General features: G+C 40.8%; 2 protein-coding genes across 7 annotated transcripts in view; both read right to left on the bottom strand.

Moving 5' to 3' along the window:
• The window catches only part of IPO8 (importin 8), a 47,007-nt gene extending 43,431 nt beyond the window's left edge, over nucleotides 1-3,576 (bottom strand). For all 3 annotated transcript variants that reach the window (XM_041398553.1, XM_041398552.1, XM_041398554.1), the window contains exon 1: nucleotides 3,354-3,576. In XM_041398553.1, the coding sequence (XP_041254487.1) occupies nucleotides 3,354-3,437 (84 nt within the window). In that variant the 5' untranslated portion in view covers nucleotides 3,438-3,576. The remainder of the gene's footprint in view (nucleotides 1-3,353) is intronic.
• A 7,045-nt stretch (nucleotides 3,577-10,621) lies between these two features.
• CAPRIN2 (caprin family member 2) overlaps nucleotides 10,622-22,234 on the bottom strand; it is a 34,003-nt gene continuing 22,390 nt past the window's right edge. For 3 of the 4 annotated variants that reach the window (XM_041398813.1, XM_041398816.1, XM_041398815.1), the window contains exons 14-20: nucleotides 20,828-20,938; nucleotides 19,921-20,073; nucleotides 16,912-17,095; nucleotides 15,161-15,346; nucleotides 13,783-13,883; nucleotides 12,994-13,060; nucleotides 10,622-11,541 (exon numbers count right to left, since the gene is read on the bottom strand). In XM_041398813.1, coding sequence (XP_041254747.1) covers nucleotides 10,973-11,541; nucleotides 12,994-13,060; nucleotides 13,783-13,883; nucleotides 15,161-15,346; nucleotides 16,912-17,095; nucleotides 19,921-20,073; nucleotides 20,828-20,938 — 1,371 coding nt within the window. In that variant the 3' untranslated portion in view covers nucleotides 10,622-10,972. The remainder of the gene's footprint in view (nucleotides 11,542-12,993; nucleotides 13,061-13,782; nucleotides 13,884-15,160; nucleotides 15,347-16,911; nucleotides 17,096-19,920; nucleotides 20,074-20,827; nucleotides 20,939-22,234) is intronic. The other variant, XM_041398814.1, reaches the window with a different exon arrangement.

Genomic DNA, 22,234 nt, shown 5'->3' with positions numbered 1-22,234 from the left:
TGGCACATGAAAGCAGTATATAACCATAACATAAATCAATAAATGAACCCAGCAAAAGTCCTTGAAGTCCACAAGACAGATGAAACAGGAGAAATAGCCTGGAACAGATACTGACAAATGATGCACAAAACTGAGTCTATTCCTTGGTATGATAACAAACCTTTCTACTAAGTACAGTGTGAGTGATAAGTATCATCATCAAGTGCACTCTAATTACATTACAGAGCTGAACTAAAAAAAGGCAGGGCAGGAGAGCAAAAGAAAAAGAGGGGGAGGGAAAGACATGTACACTTAGAAACCCAAGAGGCTAAAAAGGAAATGGCAGCAATTACATGAGATAGACACTGACTTGGCAGGAAACTGCTCTAGTTTAGCAAGAATCAGATTTCAAATAAATCCCACACTTATATTTGTGTTCAGATCACAGAGAGAAGTGAAGTTTGTTAATGATTTCAAAGTAGCATCAACCAAGGAGAAAGATCAGAAAAATCCTACTAAGAACTGAATGATCTATAGAACTGCACCAACAAAAATGGAGTTGGGCAGGAGGCCACAGTACATGGTCAGGTACTCAAGGATGACAGAACTTCTGCTAAAAACTGGAGGTCTGTGAGTGAAGAACAACAGAATAACATGATCAAAGGACTTTGGTATATTGAGTGATAAGAAACATGTAGATGTTGGACACAAAGAAGATAATTGTAGATTCAGTATTTAATGAGGTATTAGCAGCTTTGAGCACAAGACTTTCTGGAACACTACAAACACAAATGACCAGACTCCACAAGAAGGATTATTTCAAAGGGAAACCGGTGCAGAGAAGAGCTGTGCTCCTATTACTACATTTCATAAATTCAGTTTTATGATATGGCAAAGGAAACATAGCCTGCTGAGGCTAAAAAAACAGGCTTCTAGGGGATCAGCCTCTGACAAATCTGTCAGAGAGGGTACCAAGAAACCTGAAGTAAGATTGGCACAAATGGATATCAATCGACCACAAACCAATTTTGGCTGAAAACCAACACTTGTTTCTAGCTGCAAGAGGAAGAAAATTCACAAGCAGCCTTCTAATAGATATAAAAAGGACAAAAAAAAAAAAAAAAAAAGGAATCTGAATTCCATTTCTGAATGCAGTTAGGTGATAATCCAGAAGGCAGACAGCAAATTCATTGATTTGGGTGTATCTTTATGCAGGTGCAGGAACATACAGAGGAGAAAGAAGCATTTTCAAACATGTTGGGACTACTTACACGTAGAAAAGCTTTCATTCATGTCAACTCTATTCCCTGTGCTCTACACTGTAAGCAAACTGGAGTCAGGACTATTCGGATATTGTTCTAAAGGACTCTGTTCTGGTACAGCACTGAGGAGGTACTGTCTTGGTGCACTAGTAGGATTTCCAGTGTCTGGGAAGCGCATAGCACTACCTGGACTCAAAGCTGAATGCCAGTGTACTCTGCAGATGAGCTAACACAGGCAAGTTTTACCTCAACACCCCCGAGCCTGTCTCAAGAGCAGCATCCCTGTAGCTGTGGCACAGAACAAAGGTGACTCCCGTGCTGTTTGGCCAGGGGCTCCATCACCACCTCGGGTACTCATTGACAGAGAATTTTCTGTTTGGTTGGTAGACTGGTCCCTTTGCTAGAACAAGACAAATGCTAAAACAGCACCTGGATTCCAGCACTTGCAGGAATACAGGGACATGTCAACACTACCATCAGATACACGGGAGGGAAGTCTGACACATCGCTTTGAAGCCTTGCTTCAAAAGCAATAAAAAGCTTCAAGATGTCAAAGTCCCACACTGAGCAACATTGCTCAGGAGCACTTTTATTTCTCCCATCCAGAGTCATGTCAAACCCAGCACTGCACCAGCATGTTATGTCAGACACATCATGCTTCACCTAGTAACAGTAGGTATGTCTCGATTCCAGGATTCATTCTTCATGGTAGTTAGAAAAAAGAAAACACATCAAGCATTTTCAAAGAAAATTCTGCATCTCAACCTGTTCTCAGTAAGTCTGCTTGCACTCTTGCATCTAAAACCTGAGTCTTTCATGAGAATTGCACTATCCATCACTTAAACTTAGAACATTTTACAGCTCACAGTCTTAAAATGCTTTCAAGACTGTTCCTGAGCTTCCCAGTACTACTGGTGATGACAGCATTAGGAGCAGGACCCAGGAACTCAGGAGCTGCCTCTTTGTTCTGAACAGAACCCTGCAGTAGCAGTAGTTTGTGTTGTTGTTTAGACTGCTGTGCAACAGGCTGCTGACAAATATTTGTCATTCCCCTCTCAGCCCTTAACAGTAGGGATAAAAACAGATACTGATGCATTTTTAAAGTAACTATGCCAAAAAGAGGAAAAAAGCCTTGCATCCTTATCCAAATATTCACAAGAGCATTTTCAATGTCCAGCACTTAATCCACTGATTTACTAAAGGAATTTACCAACTGCTAAAGCAAGGATTAGCTATATCTAATTCAGAAGGAGTTTTAAGTTGCCTAAATATAAAACTAAGCCGGAGGAGCAATCCTGAATAGCATAATTCCTGACAACCACTTCTCATTGACTATTTTGTTAACGCAGCAACACAACCAAAAAAATCCCAAGTCCTCAAAGAGAACTGATCAAATATTCCATCAAAGCATAGAGATTAAAGTGCTATCAATGCTGTGCAAGGGAACTTTCTATTTTCTCAAAAGTTCAAAGGCTGGGGTCACAGTTTCATTCAGTGCATACTGCCACTGCTCTAGGAAAAGGTTTTTCCCCCAGAGGGTGGTTGGGAACTGGAAAAGGCTCCTCGGGGAAGTGGTTACAGCACCAAGGCTGACAGAGTTCTACAAGTGTTTGACAACACTCTCAGGCACATGGTGGGATCCTTGGGGATGGTGCTGGGCAGCAGGGCCAGGAGTTGCACTCGATGATCCCGACGGGTCCCTTCCAACTCCGCATATTCTGTAATTCTATCACTAACTGTAGGATGCCACGACACACACTGCCCATGAAACCTAAGGCGCCTTCCTCCAACTCGCACTTGCCGTTCCGCAAGGGACAGAACGCGCCCCCGAGCGTCACTGCCGCCCGTCCCGTGAGCGCCAGGGCGCGACCCGCGCAGGGCCACATCAATGTCATCCCTTCCAGCACCGAGCTGCCGCGCTCGGGAGCGCCTGCCCTGGAGCCCCAGCACCGTGGTGACCGCCGAGCGAGGGCAGCGACCCGCCCGGCCCGGCCCGGCCCCGCTGCGGGCGGCCGCTCCCGGCGCCGAGCGCCGTCGCCCCCCGCCCCTGCCGGCGGGGCCGGACGCCCCCGTGCCGCGCGTGGGGCGGGCCGCCCGCGGGTCCCCCCTCACCTGGTTGAGCTCGTTCTCGGCGGCGACGCGCAGCTTGGGGTCTATGGTGCCCTTCAGCGCCTGGATGATCCTGTTGGGATCCATCTTGGCCTTCGCCCGCCGGCAGGCAGCGCTTTCCCCGGGCAGCAGGACGCGGAGGAGCCGCCGCTAGCGCCGCCGCCCCCCCGTGCCACCAGCGCGGGCCCGCGTCCCCCACCCCCCCCGGCCCCTCTCCACAGCCATTCACCGGTTTGCGACAGCTGGATATCGGGAAACGGGCGCTGCTTTACGGCCGCGGCGCCGCCTTCTGGCTTCGGGAAGGGGTCGGAGAGAGGTGGCCGCCATCTTATTGTACGGACAGGAGTCAGCCGGGAGCGCTCGCAGCGGGTGGGGCTTGCGGGCGGGACGCCGTGGGGGCGGCCATGTTGCTGTACGGAACGGCGGGGGCGGTTCCCGCCGCGCCCTGCACGGATTATATTTAAATTAGGATTTTTAAATCCTATTTTTCTTTCTTAATAGTTTACTCTGTTTTTCTAGGTAGCTTTTCAGCTTTCCTGGCAGGCTTGGGCGCTCTGTATTTGTTATCTCGCGAGTCGTTCGGACGAGGATTGAGAGAGAGCGCGGGGACTGAAGGAGGTGAGGTCTGGTCCATGGAGCAGAACTGGCACAGGTGACACTTATCCAGATGCCTCAGGGATGTGCCCTGCACGAGAACGACTGACAACGTACAGGAAGACAGAAATTTGCTGCAAGTTTACTAAAACACACAGTTGGTCACACGTCATAATTCCTACTCTGCTTCTGAGCAGGTTTCTGTGTGATACTTGTCCTCATCATTATGTAGGTTAGTAGAACCTGAGAAGGGTTTGCTTATCTTAATGCTGTTCGTGTGTGAGAGGGGGTGGGAGATGCTTACCCCTCAGATTGTCAGGAATATACAAACACCATCTTGGCCACTTCAAACACCTGCCCCACCCTGATTCTCCACCTCTTGCCTATTATTTCCCCCCTTAAATCCTAGAACATGCTAGTGAACCAAAGGAAGATTTAAGCATCTGTGCAGGTGTAAGAAAGATGTCTGTCAAAGGCGTAACTCTCAGGTAAATAGACCAGAAAAACCTCTGACTAATGCGGATTTGGTGAGCCAAATCCTTTGGTTACTTCTGCAGGTGATGTTTCACATAATATATACAAACCAGAGACGTGATTAACTGGTTGGAAGAACAGAAAGACTATTTGCTGTGCTCAGGAAGAGTGAAACACAACAGCAATTACAAGATCATCCCATTATATAGGTGTCTTAATAATACAGTTGGACAATATGTCATTTGTTCATTGTAATTGCAGTATAAACCAAAGCATTAAAGCAGCTGGCACTATAGTGATTTACTAATAATTTTTTAAATGTCCCTTAGTAACTTTGCCTTTAATTAAAAAGTAATCCAGCTGTCACAATAAATTGCACCTACCTGGCACGGGGAGATGGTGCACTCTCTCTTGTGGTTTTCATCACCTTTTGAAGTGTTGCAGAACACCTGATCATTATCTGTCCTTTCTCCTGTGATGCAGCTCTACAGCATCTAGCAAGAAATCATAGGCACTTCCATTGACTTTTCCCTTCTTAAAAGCAGATGAGAGTAGCTCAGTAATTATAAAATTCAAACAAAAACAATGTTAGTGTAAAAAGTCAGTATATATATTATTAACTATGGTAATTCTTTGTTGCTGTCCTATTTTGATTAATGTAATAAATTGTCCAGGGAAAACTGCCCACTTGAAAAATCTTGGATTCCATATCATAGCAAATCCAAATTGCTTTAAGGATTTGCTGTTTAAGAGCAGGTTTTTTTCATTCCATTTCTGTGTATTCATCCCTGGTAGGTGAGCTTAAAAGTTATTAAATTTATTTCTTGAAGGACTTCTGTAGAGCTAGTGATGTAAAACATACCAATAAAGAACAGAATATCCTTAAAGGGTATTATAACATCTTCCTAAAATGAATTTTATTGCACTTACCACTTGCATTTAAAATGGTACTTTCAGTGCTGCAAGCATTGTAGTCTACCTGTTTCCTGGGTTTTCTAGATGCCCAATACTTCTTTCTGTACAAAATGAACCTCCATAGATACCAGTGACTATGTTAGTCCAAAAATAAGTTTAGTCATTAATTGAAATATTTTAATGTGACTTCGTAGACTTCAGGATGAAAGTAACTGCTTGTAAGCAGGAACTCATAGGCCTTTTTGTTAGAGCAAAGATTCTGTTAATATTTGGGGTTTCATCTACTTACAATGAATGGTTGAGTTTGGTTTTTTAAATCTGTTCTGCTACTCTGCAGCTAAAAAACCTGCAGGTAAAATTCAGAGATTTTCCTGTCAGCTCTCTAACTGCTGGTGACAGAAGATCCAATGTGAAGGGACAAACTTCAGTGCTGCAAGCATTGTAGTCTACCTGTTTCCTGGGTTTTCTAGATGCCCAATACTTCTTTCTGTACAACATGAACCTCCATAGATACCAGTGACTATGTTAGTCCAAAAATAAGTTTAGTCATTGATTGAAATATTTTAATGTGACTTCGTAGACTTCAGGATGAAAGTAACTGCTTGTAAGCAGGAACTCATAGGCCTTTTTGTTAGAGCAAAGATTCTGTTAATATTTGGGGTTTCATCTACTTACAATGAATGGTTGAGTTTGGTTTTTTAAATCTGTTCTGCTACTCTGCAGCTAAAAAACCTGCAGGTAAAATTCAGAGATTTTCCTGTCAGCTCTAACTGCTGGTGACAGAAGACCCAATGTGAAGGGACAAATGAGATATTAAAAAACTAAAACAAATTAAATCAAAGTTGCACCAGTATGCAAGTAAAGAAAAATAAAAAAGAATTATAGTGCCTGGGATAGGGAGATAATGCAAAGCAAAGATGTGGGTTCTTTAAAGCTGCAAATCTTTCCAGGTGTGCTATAACAAGTTTTGTAAAGTATTTAGAACAAACAATCTTATTTTAAAACTCAGTTGTGAAACCAAGTATTTTCAAAGTAACCTGTTTGACCTGAACAAAAATAAACCTTCTTGACAGAGTTGCCATCAAGATAACTGTATTAAATTCAAGAACTTTGGAGGAAACTTGAAGAGCATCTTGCATGTTACTTGCAAGTCCTTTGACTTTTGGTGGCTTTGAAATGCACTCCGGTGAGGTCTCAGCTGCACATAACACACTCTGTGGCATGGAACAACCCCTCTCTTTTCATGCCAGCCAAGTGCCTTTGGGACAGCACCTGGTTGTAACTTGTAGTTAGTAACAGACACTCCTCAAAAAGAAGGAGAAAGAAAATTCCTCTGTGTGATGTGCTACAGGCTAAAAGCATACCACTGTTCTCAATGCAGGCTTTATTTCACTGCAGTGAACTAATGACTAAATGATAACTAATGATCACTAAAGAGATTGCATATGTACTTAGCATAAAGCCTTCATTCCATACCAACACATCTCAAACCTTACTCTAGGGCCCAAAAGCTGTAGAAAGTGCCAGGTGTGGAAAAGCTGTGACCTAACAGTTTCCAGCCAGATTAGTACTTCACAATATTACTTTTTCAAGTACAACACTTCCAAGAAACAGTCAATCCACAAACACAATGCATAAGGTTTCTTGCATTCTTAATGAAATTATTTATAGTTGGGCAAAAAATAAGTTGATCAGAGACTTGTGAACAAATGTGTAACTAAGGTTAATTCATTTTTACCTGGTCATGGTACTGCATCTTTCTAACTGTAATACACAACAGACTTTTCTTATCCTTCACTAGACATAGGTTTAATAAAGGGCTAGCAGATAAATGTGTTCCAATCCTCCAGACACAAGCCCTTGATCAGAGTTAAAATTCCAAAGCATCTCCCTCGCTGACTGGTTTGTTGGAAAGCTGTAGACAACAAAGCAGTCAGGGAGGAAGAGGTACCTAAACTTAACCAGCAGGCCAGGGCAGTGACGGTCTCTGCACCACCACTGCAGCCTGCAGGATGGAGGTTTCCTTAGCTGCAGGAAGTCAGCCATGGCAGTGGTGGGAGATTATTCATTGTTTCCTCTCACTTCCATGACCTGGGAAAAGTCCCACAAAAGTCACAAGTCCATTAGAATTCTGAAAATTTTAGGAAAGCCTTTGTCACAGTTGAACCCCCCTGAGCAGGCAGCTCAGCCCTACACAGCCACTCCCCTCCAATGGGACAGGGAAGAAAGCTGGAAAGGCAAAAGTGAGAAAGCCTGTGGGTTCTGATAAAGACAGTTTAACAGGTAAAGCTGAAACTCAAACAAAGCCAAGACAGGAATTCATTCACCACTTCCTATGGGCAGGCAGGTGTTCAGCCATTTCCAGGAAAGCAGGGCTCCATCACATGTGATGGTGACTTTGGATGTCAGACACTGTAACTCAAATGTCCCACTCTCCTCCTCCTTCCCCCCAGCTTGTATTGCTAAGTACATCATCATCGTGTGGGCTGCCGTATCCCTTGGGTCAGTTGGGATCAGCTCTCCTGGCTTTAACCCCTCCCAAATCCTTGTGCTCCCCAGCCCATTCACTGGTAGGGCAGTGTGAGAGGCAGAAAAGGCCTTGATTCTGTGCAAGGCCCGCTGGGCAGTAACCAAAACATCCCTGAGTTATCAACACTGTTTTGGTCACAAACCCAAATACAGCCCCATACCAGTTACTTTGATTAAAATTAACTCTCCCAGCCAAACCATTACACCCTCCCATTTCAGGACAGTTCCAATATTTCACTGATGTCAAGAGAAGGAAACAGAAATTTGCTCCCTATGAAAACATAGTGTTTCTTACCTTTAATGTTTATCTTCAGCAGGCTGTACAAGAGAAGTAAATCAGAGAGAATTCAGGTGGTATCCAATTTGCACAGCAGACAGCAATAGGAAATTCAGCAGAATGATGATGCCCTTTTGTGTGTTTTAATTAGACCCAATTATAATCCTTACATAGTGAAGGCATTTTTCCTAATGAAATGATTGAATCAACTTCATTTAACAATTACTAAGGAAAAAGAAGTGTAAATACAACTTACACTGTCAGACAGTATTCACAGGAAAACTACACAGTAAAGTATTTCCAGGTTGTGAAACTCACCTGTTAAATTCTTTTCCAGAAGCAGAATAAAGAAATAGGTCATTGGTCTGGACATACTGACTAGACTAAAACTGTATCAGTAGAAAATGCACTGAAATAATCTGAAGTCCTTTGAGAAGCTTTCAAAAACAATTATTAGTCTAGAAGCAGATATCCCTACCCTAGTGTTTATCATCATGGAAAAATTATATGACATAACATTTTTAGGTATTTTGGAGATCACAATAGCAATTTTCTACCAGTGGATTTTGGCCAGCTATGGGTATGGGAAAAAGGTCTTCTGTAGTGTTTTTTAAGACAGTCTTAGCATTTAAGGAAGCCTTTTGAGTTGCTTCTACTCTGAAACCATCTTTAGGACAGCACCTGTTCAGTTGTACTTACCCTCTTTTTGGTAACAGAGGTTAGTATAACCTGGGTTTCACAGCTGGCTAAAAACAAAGTGAAAACCAACAGTTCTAGCTAAAAAGGTTGTATGTGTGAAACCTACAAGTCAATCATATTTTTTAGTTATTCCAAGGGATGAGGCTTGTCCAAATTGTGTATTCTTTTCAAATAAAAAGAGCAGGACAAAGCTAGAAGTTTTATTTTAAAGTAGTGACTACTGTAGAGATTATTGTGATTCAGGCTAAAGCCTAAAAATGTTCACTTTAAAAAAAAAATCCATTACATAACCTATATTCAAGGAATTGTATAATTAAATTTTCTATTTCATCTTACCAGCATGATTCTGGCTGTAACTGTGTACTCTTTTTAGTTAGGAATATAAAAATGCATCTTAAACAAGATACAGCTCTGAAACTGGAACATTTACCTCTTATCTAGTTAAACTGCCACTTATCCTGTATTGGCTGTTCCAGAAATAAGCTTCTTTGTTGGCTAAAGTCAGAACTAGCATGTTTAAAAATACAATCTACAGGCTTAATGTACAATAGTTAAGGCTTGACACTTTTGTAGTGGTAAAAACTACATTTCACAAAGCTTGTCCTACCTCAACTTCTCTCAAAATTTGCTAAACCCATACTTGAAATATGAGCACCCTCAAAACCTGTATGAAAAAGAAAGCTGAGCTTGGAACAAGATCAAGATCTTTACACCAGTAATTTTATGAAGCCATGCCAGGCTTGTTTTGGCATCTGCACAATAGCAAGGGCAAACTGAAGTTGGAAGCTGTGAAACCACTTAGCTAGAAACAGCAGCTTTATACCAGGTCTGAAGTTTGTTCAGTTTGGGATCTTACTTTTATTGAAATAAGCAGATAGCTCAGCTGCTTTCACTCTGCATAGTTCTGCTTCAGCCTTCGATATACCAGTCAGGCTTGTGCACTGGCTAATTTAGTACACTCAGATCAAGTGCTTTCTACTGTTAAAACAATTTACTGAAACTTTTGAAAGGAGAGAGAGACACTGACCTACCTTCTTACTAGTTCATATTACCATTTTAAACATTGGAACTATTTATAGCATTTGACACAGCAGCTTAGACAAGGACATAGATCACGGCTTTTCAGTTCTCAGGCCACAGGAGTGCTGAAGGCTTGTCAAAAAGCCCAAGAGCTTTAAGAAAGGTATTTCAGAAACACTTCCTAGCATTTGTATTCAGGTTTGATGTAAAATGCAAGCACCAGACTTCAACTACAAATACCAAGTTCCTCAGCAGTTCTCTGAAATGAGGAAATAACTTGTATTAAAATCTGATTCAAGTCTCATGCAGGGGGGAAGCCATACACATTAATGCTTCATAAAGTTCAATTTAAAATATATTGCAGCTGAATAAGTGCTTAGTGACTGTTTGCAGGTTTAAGAATTTCAACTACTTCACTACTGAAGGACTGATGCTATGATGACCATGCTAGATTTTGACAGGGTATGTATTTAAAGGAAGTAGTTCTAATGAAGTATGTAGCATTGCACTTGTAATTTCTTGACCTTTCAGGAAATTTCTTGACCTTTAGAAAGAAAAAAGGTAGCTAAATCTTGAATTAATTTTGATCAAGGTAACACTCTTGAGAATGGCATTAAGCAGGAACTAAAACAATCCCAGTTAAATACAAATTACCCTAAATTATTTAAACTTGGACACCAGTTCTATGTAATATTCATGTACACCCCACATCAGGAAAAATGTCAGTGATGTCTTAAAATTAAAACCACGGGCAAGATTAATACTAAAATGCATATTAACTTGTTTTATTGAGGCACAACAAGGCATTGTGAATAGCCCATACTTGAGGCAATCAATAGTGTAGTAAGCTGGACATTAATACAGTTTAGGGTAAGTGCAAACAATATACATTCACAGCTTTATTAGCAAGGCTACATCACAACTGATAAAGTGCCAAATTAGTGCTGATTCAGTACCCCCACTCCATGATTTCACCTTGCAAAAACAGGACCACCATTTCCCACCAATAATGGAACCACATATCCTCTATAAAGTCAGTAATAAGTGCAAAGCTAGTCCCACCCCCCTCACCAAGGTGTTTGGAGCAGCTCTTTTGTAAACATTGCACTGGATTTTAGTCCTGATAAAGGAGGTATCCCGAAAAGGTGGAGTATTTCCAGCTACTTCCATAGATGGCCCCCCGATGCAGCCGTAGCCAGATCTGGTCTCCCTGGAAGAGCTGCAGGACCGCATGGTTACTGGCTGTTTCATGGTCGGGAGCCCCATCATTTGCGTACGCTGACACAAGGACCTCTTCGTTCTTCATGAGATTCACATACAGAGGGACATTGACAGCCAGTTTCAGCATGTGGAAGATGAAGACATAGGTACCATTCACCGGACAGTTGAACCTACCAAGCTGGATATCAAAAGTTTCTCCAAGGTTATTCAGCAACAGGTCAAACACGATGGGCTGGTCTAGAGTTCCGGGGGCCAGGTTGGACGTTCGAGCGGCGGAGAAGGCGACCCTCATCTGCTGTGGCAGCGGGTAGACGTGCACTGGGAGGATGGTGGCAGCCTGGCTGGTCACCGGCATATCCACAGGGGTGATGCTGCGAGAGTCTCCCTGCCCAGAGTCCCCACTGTTAAAGGTCTCATTGTCTCGTTCTGGGCTGCTCACCTGAGAGGAGTCACTCCACCCTGCTGTTAAAAACCATTAGCAGTGGTAAGTATTGTAACAGAAGGATACCCTTAAGCCTGTGGGCATAATCTTAAGCAGCAAGTGTACAGGCTTTGCAGCAGATTGATCTTTGAGCCAGAGCAAATTGTCAAAGGACTCCAGTGAAAATAGAACTTTGAAGCTGATTAAAGCCAGCTTCATCACACTTGCATTGAGCAGGATGAGACACATAACCGAACTAGGAACAATTACTTCTTATACTTCCAAGTAGGAGAGGGCAGCAGGTTGTAATAGTTTTTGCTTTAGTATATTATATGTCAATTTAAAAAGCATATGCTAGCTTCTGAGAAGAAATAAAATGTAATTGCTGGAAACACTGACAAAGTTAGAGGCAAGTTATCTTCAAGATCTCAATTTTCACTTCATCAACACTGTTCTTCTGCAGTTGCATTTCTTGTAGACCTTGTCAGCTTATGATGCTAAAATATTTTACATCTGACAAACTAGTGTTGCTTTTAAGACTTCTGCACCTCACTCCCAAAATAAAGCTGTTAATCTTCCCAAACATCCAAGTTAAAAGGGTCTAGAATGAAAACCTTATTAGATCTGAGAAATTTAGAGCAGTCACAGTCAAGCTGCAAACCATTGTTATTTTCACTGGAAAACAACACCTTAACACAGACATTAAATAAGTGAAGTTGCTGTGAAATCCTAATGCTAATGGGTACCTTCATCAGCTGTTAATTCACCATCATCTCCTGTTCAGCTCTCTTCTGAAATATATTCTATCCCTCAAGCTAGGATATGACCTGCATTATCCTACAACAGCTTCTACAATACACTATAATTTCTCTTTAGTTTCTAAAATAGTGATCTACAGCTACTCTTCATCTCACTTCTCACCTGTAGCACTGGAAGTCTGTATTTTTCCAGCACATACAGTAGAAACAATTAACCTTGTTTCCAACTCTTCAAAACACATGCTATTCATGCTTGGACACAACTAGCCTTATTTATTTCTTTAGGTTTTATACTCCACTAGAAAAATACAAAGTACACCTGTATTACCAAATACATTTTCATAGAAAAAATTATTTTACAAAGTCTGTGATCTGATAGCCTACCCAGAATAAGGGAGGACTACACACTTAAGGGGAGAAAGCCAGGGCTTCTTCCCTGAAGGCAGGGAACTGCTGTTTTTTCCTAGTCAGATTATTTGTGAAGTTCAATGAGGTACCATTGTGTCAAGATTTTGACATGAAGACTCCAGACTAAAAATAGTGAAATTAAATCCTCTGCTGTGCAATGCTGTGGAAGAACAGTCCTCAAGCCTCCAGCTAAGCTTGGTTAGCTTACACCAAGCTAGATCTGTTGGGTGAGGGATCATATTCTGCTTTTCACATTGCTCCCAGCAACACCCCAGCTGCAATGCCTAAGCACATACTGGACCACTGGGGGCCTGGTGTTGGCCTTACCTCTTGAATTTGCTCGAGGACCACTACTTATCCCACCTCGTTTATAGCACTGCTGGTAATTAACATCCTGAAAGAAGTGTTAGGGAGATGGCTATAAGCAAATCTGAACTCAATTGAGGCAATACACTTTTTTCACAATGAATTCCATCTCTAAAATACAATGACAGTTCAGAAACAAGATGCAGATAAACAGCTTTGCTTATGGAAAATTTACTTATTATAATAGCTTATATGAAATTAAAGATCTACTTTGATGTCAATTGTAGCAAATTAGCTTCTGAACAGTTGATGTTATTGAGCAATACCCTTAAATCTCAAGTCTGTTCTAAGTCCATGAGCCTGCACAGAAGACATTGACAGACCCACCTTAAGCAGGCAAAGGTTCCTGGTGTTAGGTTTTTTTTTTTTTAATTATTTTTGGGGTTTTGGCCTAGCCACATTCTCAGCCAATCCATTTAGGAGTTCATTATTTTACATTACAGAGGCATTTTAGTGAACCAACTTTTTTAAAATAATAGACTGGACTCATACAATATGTTATTTACAATCTGTTTGCATTTCAAAGATTAATTTCAGACTAAAATCAACCTGTCATACAGAGATGTTACCTGTCTGAACTGACTTATTTCAGCTGCTGTCTACCATTCCACAAAAGGGTTTGTCTGTGAAACAAACCTAACCTCTAGCTTGTAAGTAATAGTTCACCTGTTAAGATAATGAAAAACCACCATGTTAGAAGACCTGGCTCCTATACAGTGGAAGCCTACTGGAAATAAAGTCAATACCTACCCTCTGAGAATATGGCATTCCAGCATAATCTCTACCAGGAAACTGTAGCTGGCCATAGTTGCCATTAGTTAATGAAGGTGAACCTCTGTAAGCATCAAAACCTGTTCAAACAAAGTTGATTATTCAGTATCATTTACTGTTTGATTTACACTACAAGTCCAGAATTTAACTACAGATCTTTTTTTGGCAATTATGTACATTAAGTTATGCACTAACAGAGCTATTCTTAGATTTGGAATTGAATAGGAACCTTGCTACTCCTATAACAAATGCACTTCATTAGCTACTCATAACTTAGACACTATGGCTATATCAAAATAGTCTGTTTAAAAATATTAAAATCAGGCCCTATCCATTGCCTGTGATACCAATGGGATGTCACAGAACAGCTGAAAAGCTTGCTAAATCCAGCAATGGGATTAAGAAACACTTTCTTTTCTGTTACATACACTGAGCTATTACTGGTATACATTTAGGGGCTACTATAATATTTTGCCTCTTCAGCTATTAACTTAAGCTATTATTTAACTACCAAAGCAGAGCTGCAAGTAATTTCATAGCAGACACCACCAAACCCAGGATTACTATTAAGTCAGAACTATCAAGCTCATCTTCTAGTACATGTTCTTACAAGATACTGAGCAGGCTCAGCCCAACTGAAGCACCTAGCACAGACCAAGTGCCCTTCACTTCAAAGGGGAATAGGCCACAACCTGCAGCTGGTAGCTACCAACAACCTTAATTTAGTAACTGCTTAAAGTCTGCTGAAACTCTCTAATACTTCAGGTAGCAGCCAAAGAACAACTGCTCTGCAGAGACCAAATAAGCTTCCTCATAGAACTCTTCAGTTTGTTATTCATCTAGAAGGGCTCTTCACTACTGGGAGCCTCTCTGCCATCCTGGTTTCTGCTGTTAATATTAAAGTGAGCAGTGCTAAGCAAAAAATACCTTATTTTGCACAAACACAGTAAGTGGTATGTGAAGAGGAAATTAGCCTGGCCAGTTTGTCAGCAAGATGCCAAGAGAAAGAATGAAGTTAGTAAAAAGTTCAGAACAGCAAAAGAAATTGCCAACAGAAAAGTCCATATGAGTAATCTAATAACCTATTAGTGAAAGTTTCTATCGTCATATTTAGGCAAGCTATGAAATTGCTCTGCCATTTGGCCTGACATCTCAAGTACAGGGACCACAAATAAAAGTTAGCATGAACTTCCTTAAATTCTACAACAGAGGGCCTCATTCTCTGCACATTGCCCTTAAAGTCTTGTTTTGTGACATTTCACATACAGAACATGAATTTAATACTGTGTTGTGCTAAATCACATTCTACTGGCAGGACATTAGATCTTCTTTAGGATGATAGTAAACCCAGACATACCTTTGTACCCAGCAGGGGAGCGGTATGAATTAGCCAGTGACCTTCCACCTCTAGCAGACCCTCTGACAGACCCACGGCTGTTGAGGTAAGGCTGAGGGGGTCTGGGAATAACATTAGCCTGTGCTGGATAAAAGGCAAGGCTGCCATTGCTAACAGGAACAGCTCCATCAGGTTGATAGTTCACTGCTTAAAACAGAAGGCACAGACAAATCAAAGCTTTTTATAACAGCAGTAAGTTACCACACACAGAAGCAACAGCAGCATTAGGACATTCAGAGACCAATTAAGCTGCTCTGAATAGTCTGTTCTTCTGTCCCTTCATTACTTCATTTAAGTGATTGGATCCTTCTCTTTGTTTTGTACAGTGTAGTGGTTGTTAAAATCTACTGTAGACAGCACAGGCTCAGAGTGCAAGCCCCTAATGCATTCAACAGGAGTCAGTTGCACAGGTGAGAACAAGATTGCCAGTAGCATGAAAATACCCAATCTAGGTTAAAAATCAAGTAACATTTGATTAAGCATTTTCACTGATAAACTAGGTCACCTCAGTATTGACATCCCTTGAAACAGCAAGACAAACTCCATCACACCTAGACAGCAATAAGACAACTATGGAAAGCAGATATTTGGGTTCAGTCTCTTCAATAGACATTCCTACCATATACTAGGCCATTCAGCTCCAAGCAAAATGTATTCAAGAATGCTTTTCACTCACAAGGGTGAATGGTTAGCTTTAAACACAAGTCTTGCAACCATGAATGTATTTCCACAAGACCATGCTTTATTTGAATCCAAAAACCTTAAAACTGATCCAGAACAACAGTATAAACTCCTGTGTGAAACATGTGCAGAGCCATTGCAGAAGGTTAATAAAAAATTATGATTTTTCACAAAAAAAAAATCCAGATGGCTTATCACCCATAGTCTCAGTGATGAGAAGGAACATTGAAGCTAAACATGCTTTTCTGACTGCTACACTTACACTGTTCTTTATGTCTCATTGACTTCACACATTATCAGTCTGTTTCTAGTCCAAGAGCAGTGAAAAATCACTCTGGCAGAACAACAGCAGTTGTAAATGACCTTGAGCCACTTCATTAGATGCCCTTATGAATACAGATCCCTAGTTGTCACTTTCTTTCATCCTAAAACCTCAAGACATTTAGGGGCCAGTTTCATTTCAAATTTACTGTTACCTATAGAAACCCACCTCTTGCACTACCTGAACATCAAGTCAGTCAGGTTTGTGTTGAATGCAACAGCTCAAGACCACTTACTAGCTCAGTATTTCTCAGGTCAGACTGAAAACTTATCCCAGCTTCCCTACTTAGCATTCAGTAACTCCCACTGACAGCACTATTACCAGAGACCAAATTAATGGTTCCAAATAAGAGTATTTCATCATTACCACTATTCCAAGCAAATCATTGTTTGACTGGCAAGTATCACCACATGTTTGAATTTCTCACCTACTGGGAAATTCAGGCATGTAAGTGACAACAGTCTGTTCATTGACTACAGAAACAAGCTTGAACCAGCCTTTCATCCTGCTAGCAGTTTTGAAATTAAGTTTACATACCATCAACTACATTAGAGTTGATGTATGCCTAATATTAGACATTTATGTAACACCTGTTAAGAATTTCACTGGGTTAGAAGTATTCACAGCACATGATAATGAACTTAAATACTATTATAAACTGAACATATTAAAAGACTACTTGAAATACAGATGCAAGTGCAGTTCTCACCTGAAGACAGAGATTCTTGTGAAAGAGAGGTTTGTTCTGCAACATGAGAAGATTGCAACTGGCATTGAGGAGGAGTCTGTGTACTTGCTGTGGAGAAACTCTGGTTATATCCCGCTGAATATGAAGAATCCTCTTTAGTTTCTTGGTCTTTACGTGGAGGCAGTGGTGCATTCACTTTAAACACCTACAACATATTTGAAAACAAGTGCTTAACACTACCAGCTAACATCTCTGCCTAATGCCACCACCCTGTCGTGCTGTGGTTTAAATCCATATGCTTTTTAGCGTATTTCTAGATCACCAGCTGTTTCTTAGAAACAACCAAAAACATCATACATCAACCCATCCTTTTCCCTCTCAGTAAACTTACAGAACACACTCCTGTTTATGGAGCTACTACCCAAGGAACAGCTTGATTGACCACAGCTACTGTACTCTGTCAGCAGAACAATTACCATACAACAAGCTATTTTCCTTCTATGGGAAAACCTCTGTGAAATCCACTGACTACCTGTCCTGCAGCTCAAGCTGAAGCTGGGACAGCCTGTTCTGAGATGAGATATTCACATTTGGGAAGAATCTGGGTCTTTCTGCATGTCTTGGAACCAGACATAACACTGCTATCCACTCAAACAACATATTAGACATTTGCCCCTTCAGTAAGTGGAGCTTCATCTTCCCTATTCATTTAACATTCTCCAAGAGTAAACACTTAACCTAAGTAAGTCTTGTCATTCAAATGTTATACCTGGGCAGTACAATGATAAGCAGATATTACTGCTAGTTAAATCTAATAACCCAAACTTCAGTCATTCCAGTAATTGCATTACTTTATAGCCAATGACACAATTACCAGAAATAATTCTGTCAAAAGAGACAACTATCATCAACATCAAATAGGCAAAGTCTGTTTTGATTAAAAGGATCTAAATTTCACATAAAGAGCTCTCAGCAGTACTGGTACTGAGTCTACAGGTGTATCTAACAAGACTATAAACTCTCTGAAGACAGACTTGGGCAAAAGCCACAGCTAGATGATGCAAGAAACAGCTTCAGAGCTTGACAGTTCTTGCCATTTGCAGATGCCCTTATAATGAAAAAAACCCCAAGGGTCAAGAAATCCAGTATTGCCTCTAAGAGGCAGTAGAAATGCCTCATGATGAGCGTAAATTTTGAGCCATTGTAAAGTAAAACTTTGTTGTTTTATTTTTCATTTTTGATCGCTTCATCTGGTAAATAAAATGATCCAAAGCTATCCTTTTCCAAAAAGGAATTTAAGAAGGCAGGGCAGTCAGGCTGTCAACACCCACACCCTGAAGAATTCATAGCAAGCCTTCTGCTTTTTCCTGCAGTGAGGGTTACAGGTGGAATTCAAGTCAATGACTAGAGCTACAGGTCAAGCCTGTCTTTAAGCTTCCATAAGCACAACAGCAGCAATAGGATGTCTGAGGACCTGTAATCAGATACTTCCATTACTGTCACTGTGATACCACTATTTGGCATGGAATCATCCTGGCTTATCTACTCAAGTCCAGTGGTTTTCTGGCAGCAATGGGGCATGCTTTCCTGGCAGTAATGAGAATCTAAGCAATGTAGGGAAGAAGGAAACCCTGCACTGCAAAGTTCAATATTTCTACCACTACAAGAGGAATGAACATCTTTGTGACTTAGCTGACAGATGTTTGCCAGGTTTCCCTAAAAATCCCAAGAGCAATCTCAGACATTTAACATCTCTGAAAACATGGTAATAGTTCAAGTGACCTTCCAGTGGTTATGATTAAAGCACTCTGAACACAGACAGCAAGTTCAGACATAACCAGAATGACTGAGACCAGGACTCCATATTTATGCCACGATAGATGCTTATCTTACAGACTGGGTCCCCAAAATACTCTGGATCCTTTCATCACAGCATGCTGCCACTTCTCAACTTTCAAGAAAAATCACCACCTAACCACTTAGCATAATTTAAACACATCCAGCCTGGGAAAAAAACACCTCCCTACCACGAGTTGCTTAATTTGTAATGTGTATCACAATTCTGTGCCTCTGAGGTAGGTTTGACTTGAACCTCTTCTACAAATACAGAGCACCAAGCAGAAAAAGTCAAGGCAGTGATTTTACTACAGACCACACCAGGATGTCAGAAGTTTTAGTTATCTCCTGTGATTTGAAAGGCTATTAGATACCTTCCTCCAGCAGTTCCTACCGCATACATCTCAGTACTGCAAGACACAGTCCAGCAAGTTGTGAACTACACTGGTACTTCTGTTAAAATGGAGAATGCCTTTGGAGACTCAAAAGCTTGCTTTTGAGAAAAATATTAAATCAATGTTTCTGTCATCTTCTGAAGAATATACCAGAGGAGTAAATAATGATGCCTTCCCTGTACTTAATGAAGATCCTTCCTCTGAAGCTCTCTAAGCCTGCACTGCAGATTACCAGGAAGTAGCAAAGTCTGATACTATTTTTTCAGGCCATACCCCATTACTGATGGTCTATAATTGCAGTGAACATCTCAGACTGTGTGGTATATTTCCTAGATGTATACAGTGACTGCTTGTTAACAACATAGGATAATGAGCAACACCAGTTTTCCAACAGGCTTCTGAAAGCATTTTGGCCTAATAGCTATATTCAGGATTCCCTTTCTCCAACGAAGTCTGTTGTATTTGAAATCTTTTCCCAAGAACAGTGTAAGTGCAGTTCACCTTACTTTAGGGCACCACTATCAATCTGTTGATTTCAGGCCTGACTTCTTCCTCTTAGTTCCTTAAGGCTACTAAGATATCCTAGTATTAGTTTTTTGGCACCATACAGAGCAAAACCAGGATCTTTGCTCTTAGATGATCTGTTTTAAGTTCTGAGGAGAATCAGAGGACTAATCTAGATTTTACTGTTCAAACAAAATGACCTATTAAGTTCTGTACTATTCCAAGATGAGCCAGCTCCTCAGTGTTAGTCCCAAGTTACTCACATCACTGTCAGTTCTGTGTGTTGCATACTTACAGTCTGCATAGCCTGAAAGGGAGCTGCTGTTATTGTGACAGAGCTGCTGCTTGCTGGAGGAGACTGAAAGCTTTGTGCTGGTGGCACTGATGGCACAGGGGTGCTTGAAGTAGGCAATGGAGACTGTGGCTCACTTGGGAGAGGAACAGTTGCCTGGGGGAAGAACAAATGTAATGAAAGGTCACTTGATAATTATCAGGCAGTAACAGAAGCAGTTAATTTGTTCTAAAGCCTAGACTGACAGAAGTCAGCAGTTTCTACAGGATGACATTTGGACATAGTAGAGCTACAAAATAGCTTTTGCTTACAATTTCAAATCTTGCTGTGCATCCTCAGCAAACAGTACTTCTATTGCAGTCTCTGCTGATTAAGTGAAATGTGCCTTTGAGCTACTATACATACCATTCTTTGGAATAATATCACAATAAAGAGACTTTAGGTATTTTTCCCTACCACTAAGGACACACAGAACACTTTCTCTTCCATTTAGTAAAAGAGGATTCTTTGGCTGATATTGGACATTGCTTCTTTGGAATAATATCACAATAAAGAGACTTTAGGTATTTTTCCCTACCACTAAGGACACACAGAACACTTTTTCTCTTCCATTTAGTAAAAGGAGATTCTTTGGCTGATATTGGACATTAGTTCTCTTTTCTGAAGGAACTTAGGAAATTTAAGGAGTCTGATTTTTTTCCCTTTCCAACTTAATTATGTTTCAGATTAGAAACAATGCTGAGTTGTCCAGACAAAGTATTAACCAGCATTAGGCCTCAGCTGAGCAGACGGCAAAATGAAGTGTTGATTTAGAACACCAATATTCACACAAAGCAGGAGTCAAAAGGGACATGTTTAGAGCCTTACCATTCCAGCAACTTAAATATTTACCTTACTTGTGATAGCTCACCTGGGCAATTTCAATCTTTTTAGGTATCAGTGGCTCAGAAATACGTGAACTTGTCTGATACAGAGGCTGGGAAATATATTTCTCATTCTCTTGAGAAAGTGATGTTGATGCCTAGAAGAAGCCATAATGCACCTGTTATTATGAGTAGTACTACAGAGTTCTGGTAAAGATACGAAACACCAGTGCTAAAGTTGAAACAAATGGATTTTGAAAGACCAGGACAAACATTAATTCCAAAGCCAAAGAATTAAACAGTCATCTTAACCAAAGCTTCAAGTAATTAGCTTTAGAGATTCAGATTTAGAGTACTCTTCTTACACAACTGGTTGCACAACTAGCTCTGCAAAGTCAAATCATTTTAAGAACAGTAGATTGCTTCAAGCACTTACAGTGAAGTCTGCAACACATACCTGTCTCACTGAATTAAATTGAAAGATACTAGTAAGCTCTGTTGAACAAGGCTTTGCAAAGCCTGTGTGTCCTATAGTTAGCTCACACTTGTAATACTACATATAGGAGTTGCTTAACACTTAAATATGGAGCCTAGGGCTAAAGACTACCAGTCCTGTGCTCACTATGTACACATCACAGTGCCTCAGACAGCACTGGGGTGTACTTGCACACCAGGAGGAGCACTGCCACCGTGGAGTGTATGCCCTGGTTCTGCTGGGACCAAAACTTAACTACTGCTTTCCATGGAAAAGAAAGACAGACACTAGACTTCAAGCTGAAGTGACTAGAGATAGGCTGGGCACAAGCAACCCTAATTCCAAACAATAAGTTTGCATTCTACAAAAAAATCAGATGTTCCATTTTATAGCTCAGCACAGGCCTTCTGGAATCAAATTGAACAGCAGAATTATTGAATTTCTGTCAGCACAAGGAGTCCCATGGTGCTGTAGAAGAGATAGAAAGTGTCAAGAACTGGGACAAAACTGCTGATTCAAGACTAATAGCCCTATCAGTATATAGTATATTAAGAAATAGAGTAAGTACTACATACACAGTATGCTGATAACATGTGCATAAGCAAAACAAATGTAAAAAGCAAGAACATTTCCCATTATAATCTATACACTCTGAATTATAGAGTCCAACAGGAAAGAGCCAACTGTGTTCTTGAACACAGCAACACAATTCACAAGAGATCTTTAGGACACTTATCTGTGTAAAGTGAAGCTTTTCAGCTCTAAACACCATTTGACTGTTATCTGAATGTTTAATTGCACATAAATATAGTTAAGCAAACAAAGTTTTAGGTCTCAGCTGAAAACCAGGAAGTGAGATACCCAGTATTTTTTCAGTTAGCATTTGAGAGAATATCTCAGTCTTCATCTGAGATATTCAGTCTTCCATCTCAATTTATGCAACCTCTTTGTCATCATTAGAGGGAATACTCTACACTGT

This window comes from Onychostruthus taczanowskii, unplaced genomic scaffold, assembly GCF_017590055.1.
Source record: "Onychostruthus taczanowskii isolate IOZ18803 unplaced genomic scaffold, ASM1759005v1 scaffold15, whole genome shotgun sequence".
NCBI classification, from domain to species: domain Eukaryota; kingdom Metazoa; phylum Chordata; class Aves; order Passeriformes; family Passeridae; genus Onychostruthus; species Onychostruthus taczanowskii.
The sequence above is the reverse complement of the archived record's forward strand: the minus strand, read 5'-3'. Positions and strand labels throughout refer to the sequence as shown.